The sequence below is a fragment of the Coptis chinensis genome, chromosome 2, assembly GCF_015680905.1.
Source record: "Coptis chinensis isolate HL-2020 chromosome 2, ASM1568090v1, whole genome shotgun sequence".
Lineage (NCBI taxonomy): Eukaryota > Viridiplantae > Streptophyta > Magnoliopsida > Ranunculales > Ranunculaceae > Coptis > Coptis chinensis.
This window is the reverse complement of record NC_141457.1, coordinates 89,700,050-89,709,738: the sequence shown is the minus strand read 5'-3', so window position 1 is coordinate 89,709,738 and position 9,689 is coordinate 89,700,050. Positions and strand designations below refer to the sequence as shown.

General features: G+C 35.8%; 1 protein-coding gene across 1 annotated transcript; it reads left to right on the top strand.

Annotated features, from left to right (window-relative positions):
• The first annotated feature begins 1,665 nt into the window (after positions 1-1,665).
• On the top strand, positions 1,666-9,078 carry LOC147518770 (RNA polymerase I termination factor-like). Its single transcript, XM_086594008.1, is given in 13 exon segments — positions 1,666-1,744; positions 2,055-2,212; positions 2,832-2,900; positions 2,985-3,090; positions 3,359-3,473; positions 4,321-4,340; positions 4,343-4,432; positions 5,005-5,102; positions 5,491-5,567; positions 6,437-6,494; positions 6,496-6,512; positions 7,632-7,694; positions 8,742-9,078. Coding segments are annotated over 13 exon segments (1,113 nt in total). The 3' UTR covers positions 8,905-9,078.
• The last annotated feature ends 611 nt before the right edge of the window (positions 9,079-9,689 follow it).

Here is a 9,689-nt window from a genome sequence, read left to right as displayed (position 1 = left end):
TATAGTACCTGAATTCCCAGCCACCATTAAAAATTCAGTTAGAAAATAAGGGTTGCATGGTTAATAGGTGCAAGAAATTAATGAGCTTCTTCCTAAGCATATAGTTAAGTTAGAAATCTTAGTCTTGCTTAAACTTTTGTTGACAAGCGTCCTAGAAAACTTGACAACCCACATTGTGAGATACATACCTAAAGTAAATGACACTTTTTGTCTTGAAATTCAAATACTAGGTAATTTATTGGAATCTCTCTTGATGAAAGTGTTGTTTTTACTCAGGTGAAATCTATGCAACTCATTGAGATGATTATAAACTCCTCCAATTAGTTAATTTTATCAACAAGTAAAACCTTGAAGTTTGTCAACAATAGCATTCACATCATTATAGTGTATGGATGAACATTCTAGCCGTTATCTCATACTAACTCCATGACACATGATTGCTATATATCAAATATGCTTCATGTTGATTCAAGCATACCCACTGTGACGTATGTTAATCATTACTGTTCACCGACTTCTATATTTTTCTATAAAGCAAAGATATGCTTGCATGATTCAAGCATAAGCATTGGCACCAAATTTAGTAAGAAAAGACGAAGCAAGGGATGCATTATTATAAAAAAAAATCTTTTGAAAGTTTGATTATTAATAATGGGTTGAGTGTGAGCTTGATTGATGCAATGGCCAAAGAATTATGCTAGAATTTTAGAAGAAACGGTACATAAAATTTGCTAGGCCCCTTCGCTATCTTTGAGGAAGAAAAATGGTAATGATCCAATTCCCATTATTTGGGATCTTATTTTGTTGGTCCCTATTTTGTTTGGTAGTATCTCTGTCTGTTTAATACAACGCGCGAGAAAGTACGTGCATGAGGCTAGTTTTTTATATATTAAAGATATATAAAGATATTTACGTAATTTGACAGTGAAATAGAAAAAAGAAAAAAGAAAAAATAGTAGGGAAGCTTGAAACGATGAGAGTGGAGGAGGTGGTTGTACTTGGGGAAAATATTAAAAAGATCGTAATAAATTAATAGATTTCCCAACTAGTAAATTTTCAATTTCAATTCATAAGTTTTTCTTATTAGTTCATCTCTAACATATACATCACGCTAGATAGATGTTTTCAATAAATTTCTACTTCAAACTCTTTGAATTTTATTGACTATTTACAGGTTTTGTGACGACGGCTTGGCAGAAAAGGAAAACGAGGGAGAAAAGAGTAAGAATGAAAATGCTGGACAAGTTGAAGTGAAGTCGAAGAAGGAAGATAAGAAAAAAATAAGGGAGAGATGTTAGTAAGCAAGAACGATGCTGTTGGACTAAAAAGAGGAGAAAAAGAGGAAACATAAATCTAAGGAGGTAGTCAACGGAAGAGAAGAAAGGTTGTGATGGTAAAGAGGTACAAAAAGGAGAAGAAGAGGAACAAAAGTAAAGAGGAGGAAAATAATTCTGTAGACGCTTGAGGGGAAGGGAAAAGAAGAAGAAGAAGAAGAAACGGAGCAAAAAAAGTAATGATGGAGTCCACGCAAAAAAAGAGTCATAAGGACAAGGAGAGTTTGGGTTTGAGCAAGGATGAGAGGGAATCAGATCATGATGTTGAGTTGAAGTTAAAAAGGACAAGAAGAGGAAGAAGGAGAAAAGAGACAAAAGTAAAGACGGGAGTATGACTTTGTCTTCGGAAGAAATACTAAACGATGAAGAGAAGGAAAACAATTTAGTTACTGAGAGCAATAGAGAGGAAGGTAATTCTTCTGATAAGGGATATACTTCGCTTTTTGAGGAGAGAAAGGGAAAGGACAAGAAGAAGAAAAAGAAGAAGGGCGAAGGATATTGAACCTCTTATGATGAACAATTCTAACAATCTCTGCCAAGGAAAGCAATGAAAAAGGACCATAGATCTGTTGATGTGGAGGTTGAGGAGGGGAATACTTTAGACACGGAGAAAAAGAAAAGAAAAAGAAGAAGAAAAGAACTTTCCAAGAGAAATCCTTGAAAATTCATCGGATATAGAAAAAACCCCACTTTGTGATAATGATCCCAATTCCAATGAAGGTCATTCTGGTTCAGTTGCTAAGAGGAAGAGGAAGAGGAGTCGGGAGAAGGAAGCGCTTCCGGGAAAAAATATTAATAAAGGAGAAACCAGAAGAAAGAAAAAGACTGGAAGTGCTGATGGTGCTGAAAATACAGAAACTAGAAAATCATCTAAGAGGGTGAAATTTTTCAGAGAAAGTAGAAGTTTTCCCTTTACTTGATGTCACCGATATTGAGAAGGAAAAATAAGGAAAAGGGCTTGCGCGGTGCATGGTAAGTTCTCACTAGAAGAAGACGGATCATAAAAGATGCTGTTTTTAAGTTTATAAAGGTAAATGGTTCTGTGAAAATTTAGAATATGGTTTTAAGACAATCTAGATTTACAAATATGCACTATGTTTTTCGTGAATGGTCACAAATTAATCCCTTCCGACACCCCTGACCCCTCCTTACACACACCCATGGGGTGGGGTAATGGTTTCTCTCATTTTTTTTTTAATCTAGAAAAACTTTGCCATTTGGATGTGTTGAATAATTTGTTTTAAAGATGAATTGATGAAACCCCATACAGGAACTTAATTATCTTGTCTTAATTAAGCTGTAGTCTGCCATGCTTTGTGGACCAATTGTATACATTAATTTGCATATGTTGAAACTGATTAGATTTTTGTGAGGTAACGTGTCACTACTTTTTTCCATTTATTTCTTTATTGTAAATGCTTACATTTGTTACCCTCCATTAATTTCTAGTTAAGTTCTAGCATTCCCTGAAATTGGTTCACTGTATTGTGTCTTTAGGAACATGATTTGGGTGATGATGGGATAGAAATGGTTCTGCTTGTAAGAATTATCCAGAAACCAGAAACTGTTGGGTGGAGATAAGTAAGCATCCATATCTGCAAATGAATTCTGTCTTCCCTGTTTTATTGTATGCCATGAGTATGTTTTCAGACTGCCTTCTATCATATCCAACAATTCTACTACATATTTGAGAGTATGCAATGCCTGACACCCGAACAGTGTAGTTGGCTCAATATGCTTGTGCAGTTCTCCACTGGTATTATCTTTATTCAACATTTCACTGCATTTGAAAATAATTTGCAGCCGAAGTGAATCTTAATGTGTACGAAATGGTTGGAGAGGTTTTCATGGGCAAATGCTCATATTTAAGGATTATTGCCAATTGATTTTCCGGAGTCTTTTTTTTTCTATTTATTTTTAATTTTTTAATTTTTTTTTATGAGAACCTGTTTTGCAAAAGCATGATGTGGATACTCATATTACAAAATTGCATATGTTCTAATTGTATGTTGCTTCTATTGCAGGTACTTCCATGCCTTGGAGAACTAAAGAGAGCATATATAACCGAAAGCACATCTTCTGTTCAAAAGCCGATGGGAAACGTAAATGGACTCCTGAAGAGTTAGAAACTATCAAAAAGTTTGTTCTTTGCTACTGAATTTTAACTATTAGATGTTGCTTTTTCAATTAATTTTAATTGGGTATCTAGAGTAGAGTTACTAGGAAAAGGGTTTCTAGAGTTTGGACCCTATATCACTTGGTATCATGACCCAGTATCTTCATCCAGTTTTATAATGAGGTGTGCCTAGACAAAGTCAGGCCGAAATTGTGTCTATTACCTTTGCAATACTTTAGTTGTCTTGTCGCTGTATATAACTCAAATTTTAGGATGTCGAGCCTGTTAGCCCAAGGTCAGGCCAGACTGGAGCTGAAATTATTACTTTCCTTGTAGACACTATAGCATATTAGTTTTATCACTAAGTTTAGAGACATAACTTTGGGAACTGCTTTTGGCTTTCGGGGACTGTTTCTGCTATAGCTTACAAGGACGGAAAGTTACATAAGCCTGACCTCTTAAGTAGCACAAATTAATGTAAGGTGGTTTATCCATATTGCATTTTATAGTTTCAGCTTAGCCAAACACAGCCTGCCTCTCATTGCTGATATGCCATAAACATGACTGGTTCCTACTTGACTTTGGTCGACCAATGTAGTTTCTGGATTGCGTATTCGTTGAAAATTGAAACCAAACTCCTTGCAAGTATATTGCCTCCCCATTTTAGGGGGATGACAATGGGATGGGTTTGGGTTTACCATTTGGCAAAATTTTCAATTGACTTCGACCTGATATGTACAAATGTAAAACCCCATTGCCATCTGCCCATCCCTACCCAACATAGGTAAGTAGCTACATCTATTTGTAAGATACAGGAATTCAATTAGTTATGTGCATATTTCTGAGTATTTGGGGTTCTGTAAACTTTAGGTCCCATGCAAAGAATGGACCAGATTGAGAATACTGGCTGATGAACTTGGCAAGTATAGGATTCATGTGAAGGATGCATGGCGCAGGATGTGCCTACCCAACGTGAAAAAAGGTATTCTACTAGTGTTCGAGTTTTAAATATGATTGCCATGTATATTTAAGGGAGGAGGCCATCAAATAGTTCTAGAAGTGGACTACTCAGAACATTTCTGAGTTTACCTCAATTGGGTGATTTCTGATTATATATACGGGTTCTTTTGCTCCACTCAGATTGAAGATTTTTTTTTCCTTTTTTTTGAAAAAATGTGTGATAGAGGGAGTCACAAAGAGAAAGTGGACATTGTTTGCAAAACATTCTTTTGCCGTGATTTGCTTGGATGGGTAATGAAGAGACTATATTTGATAAACTTGACATACATACTTACCCAACTCAAAAATTTATCTATTGTATAGTAAACCAGGGTTTCAATTTCGGATCCTTTTTCTTTTCTTTGTTTAGATTTACGTAACTCCCTTTGGGTTCGTTTTGTCTATTACATCTAAATTAACACATTTGCTAGGATTTCCTTGGACATGGATGGCATCCAAACTTACAATTAGTGATAGTTCATTTTTAAAAGAAAAAAATTAAGTTGTATTTTCTTGTCTAAATGGTGTATTTCACTTGCATCTCTCCTGATCTAGGGCGCTGGTCTCAGGATGAGTACCAACAGTTATTTGATTTGGTAAATATGGATTTGCGGATGAAAATTTCTGAGGAAAAGAAATCCAAGCATGGCATGGTGAGTATATTCTTCTGTGTACGTACTTTGATTTGGGATTGCGGCTCTCCTCTTCTGTAATAATTTTAGGTATTATATTTTTTGTTGGAGTATTCCCACCGTATGGGTTGTTAGCTTGTTATTAGGTGTTTGCCTACCCTGTCTTATACTGAAGACCACTTCCTTGCTATATTTGCCTTGGGCACCCGGTTCTTGGGTGAAGTGGTAGTTAACATGGTACCAGAGTGGTAGTTCTTGAGAGGATGCACGTTCTGATCTGTGTTTAGCGGGTTTGGTGAGAGGGTCTTGTATGGTGTGCTGCCCACCATTGATTTGTATATATTACTACTTATCTCTTGTGTGCTATTCATTGTAATATTCTAATTTTGTCTTAAATCTCACTGGACAGTTACGAGATAATATTGCTTGGGGAGCAATTAGTTCCAAATTGTCCACTCGATCATTTGCGGCTTGCTGCAGGAAATGGTATATAAGTTCTTCTTCATCTTGGAGTTTATGCATGTTCTTAATTCCCGTATTGCTTTTCGTATCGTTTTATCTTTTTGTAGGTTTGTAAGAATATCCTTGAATAAGATGCATTTGGTGGGCAATTCAATTGTCCATGGCATAGCATGTACCCATAGCTATCACAGAACAAACCCCCCCCCCCCCCCCTCCTTTCCCACAACACACTCTTTGTATAGGGAAAAAAAATATACTAAGAGTGGAGCCATGTAAATAGAAAGTAAATGGGCCTACAATTGTCCGATAAAATGAGAAAAATAAAGAAAATAGAGGAAAGTGTATCAGCACAGTTCACAGGGTGCATAACTAGTCACCTTAACACTATGAATTCCCTATCAAACACAAAGCCATAGATTGAAGCCTTTCAACTCTCTTTTTCTTCTTGTGCAAATTGTGGTCTTTTAGTGACCAAGATGGTCATTTCAAGAGTAACTCAATTCAGTTAAATTCAAAGAATATGGGAGCAAGCAATCGACGACATTAAGTAATTGCTGAAGCATTCTGCAATTTTAAGATGTGTTTTATATATATGAGGCAATACTAGTATGAAGGCTAAAAAAAGTTTTTTGTATACAACATCCAATAGAAGGTAGATACTAAAACACAAGCATCCCTTCAAGAAACATTCTCTTTGATTCCATCTATATTTGATCCTTTGATTTCCTAACTTAAAAAACAAGTCCGCTTTGCTAATGAATCCTTGTGGTACAATTTGTTTGAAATTCAAGCCGTTTATTTTCATAAAGATTGGTATTTTGTTTGGTAAAGGTCCTGTAGAATTTTGATTGTAGTTTATGATTGTTATCTGGATGCTTTCTTATACTTTTCAGGTATGAACAACTGGAGTCACGGTTGGTAAGGGAAGATAAATGGGCTAGTTCAGATGACATACGGTTTGCTGGATGAGTAAGGCTCTTCCCTTTTCTCCTGTTTTTAATCCTTTTTTGACAAAAGGAGTATATTGCTACTCGATTTCCTCCTTTTTCTGCCTCCTCATTTTTCTTAAGCTGTGTGTACACGTAGTGTGTGAGGGGGGGGGGGAGGTGCCATTTTTGCACATGATGATGCATGGATACTGATGTAGATTTTACTGGCGGAAGCTTCAGTTTAACAATCTACACTTGAATTAATCAAACAAAAGACAACTCTTTTATTGAATCTCACAACTCATAAACTTCAACACTAACGAACCCTAATTACAAGCCTTTATATTTATACTAAACCTAGAAATCATAAACCAATAGTAACACAACACGTGTCACAACCAACTAAAAGAAAACATAAAAGGGCCACATAAGCAACTTGTGGGCTTGGATTGAAACAAGTGGCGCACGCCCTTAATATCAATTGAAAACAAGGGCGCACACCCTTAACTTCACAACAACGACTTCATGTTCTACATCAGATACGGTACTCATGGCTTGGACGAAGGAGATCATTTGGGTTCGAAGAAAGACTAGACAGCCTAGTTTTTCCATCATGACTTTTGACCCAATATGCATGTTTTTATTTATTTATTTATTTATTTTTTGATTGGTAGCCTGTTTTAAATGAGATCAAGAATCTTCTTTGATGTTGGCGGGTTCGAGCCCTGGACCTCTAGTATTATCACCCAAGGTTTTACCGACTTTGCTAGTCAAGACTGCACCCAAATATGCATGTTGAAAGCATAAAAGTTTCTTTAGTGAATTTTGATATAGTTTGATTCAAACAGAAATGCCGATATGAAACAACTCGATTCTCAATTCTCTAAATAATGACAACTCGCGAATTTCTAATTTACATAAATAAGGCGTGGTTATCCCCGCAAGTTTGGAAATTTTTCCAGTTAATTTGAAAAGGGGATATGAGTCAAGGACTTGGTGGGTGTTTCCACCACCAAATCATTACAATTTACAAATCCCGTGATTCCCGTGAAGATTATTTTTATTTTAAAACTGCATACTTTAGTATCAATTTGCATCCTTTTCTATAACTTTTTCTTTGCTCTTCATTGTGAAATAATTCCATGTACTGCTACTGCAGACTTCTTACAAAGGATTTTAGTTCACTAGAAGAGGTGGACTGGGACAGTCTTCTTGACCATAGGTAAATTTTAATAAAGCTGATACTTATTACGTTATGTTTGTTATAAATTCTCAGTTATAATCTTTAATAGATAGATGAAAGAAGCGTGTTTTTCTTTTTCTCTTTTTCAGTTTTTTTTTTTTTTTTTTGAAATATTTAGAAGGTTAAGGCAAACCCACACCGGTTACATTGAACGCTTACATTGCCCGAAGGCTTATCAACCCCGAAGGGAACCTAGCCCGAAGGCTCACTTGATCCAAAGGCCCATCACATAATTACATAAGAAATAAATCCCAACCAACACTTGGTGGGATTCGAACTTGCAACCTCTCCCATGAGGAGAGGGGTACACAACCAATTGAGCTAGAAGCTCTTGTGTGTTCTTTTCAGTCTTGACCTCTCACAAAACGTTTTCTCCATGTTGGATAATGCGGATCACTTTTAAATATTTGCCTCTAAAATTGACCTAATTCATTATATACATTTTACTCATCGTCCAAAGCTTTTGTTTTAGCCCAAATTGCAAGGGGTCTCGAGAAAAAGCTCGAGTCACATTCTAAACGCGTCTTTGTGTTTATCGTCTATCAACAAGATCACAAATCTACAACCGTGGTTCCAGGTTTGTTAATCTTCTTTTCACGTTGTAGTCTCAGATCCTGCAATCACCGTTTGTGATTTCATGCAAACAAAGAGATTTCAGTTTTCCTTTTCTCCATGGGTCTTTTCCATCCCTTCTTTTCTCTATAAGGAGATCTTCGTTTGAACTTTTGGCCTAAAAAAACCACAATTTTTTCCGAATCATTAAACCATTCGGAAGTGTAGAAGGCCTATTCAGTAATATGACAAATACCCATATATAGCATGAATGAATTGCCAATTTATTAGCAAGGAAAGTTCCATAGTTGGTTTGCTATTTCATTTCAAATTCTTAATACTATTCACAAGTCTATTAAAAAATTTAGTCCTATTTATGAGTAGATGTTGTGCACTTTGTTTTATTTTATTTTGACTTTTGGATGTTGTGCACTTTGTTTTATTTATTTTGACTTTTGGTTATGTTTCCCTCAGGCCTGGAGATATGTGTAGGAAACGTTGGTGTAGAATGGTTAACCATTTGGGTGAGCATAGGAACAAATCATTTGCAGACCAAGTGGATGTTCTCTCGAAACGCTATTGTGTGGATGTGCTTGAAGCAAGAACTGCTTATGAGGAAAGAACTCCTGTTGACTAAAGCTTGTGGTTTTGACTGCGTATATTTTGTTGGTTCAAGTTAACCTGGGGCATGATCTTGTTGGTTATTTCTTCCATTGCTAGGGGCGGTAATTTTGAGACCACACTTGCTACTCGTAGAATGTTCATTTGTTATATATGTGCAATGGTCTGCCTTTTGTAGTTGTCCTATAAAGTTGTTTGCTCTAGTTATAACATTTGGAATAAAAAATGCTTGCTGCAGAGAGTTGAAACTTAAAATTAAAAGTCTGAGAATTAGCATAATATGTATAATTAAGGTTTATTTTGTTAAATTATTAATTTCTCTTTAGGGCCAAATTTATGTAAACTTATGTGAATGGTCAATTCTATTAATATATTATAAGAGTTTTGGGAGACATAAGTGGAACCACAGTTACACCTAGTCTTTGGGGTCACATGTTGAAAATACACAGGATGAAAGACGAGACATTTTCAATTATATTATGTTAAATTGTCAATTTCTCTATAAATTCGAATTTATGTGAAGAGACAATTCTATTAATATATTATGAGTCTTGGGAGACATAAATGGGACTACATCCATACCTAGTCTTTAGGGTCAACACTTTCTCCATTCATTTTTATTCTATGAGGTGAATGCTTGATCGAGTAAGCAACTCATTTTTATCCTATATAACTACATATTGGCACAACGGAGATGCTACCAAGCAATGTAAGTTTTGTATCTAAGAGCACTGCACGGCTGCACCAGTGCCTCCCTCCTAATCAAATACTAGTCACTGTCATCTGAAACAATTGTGTTTG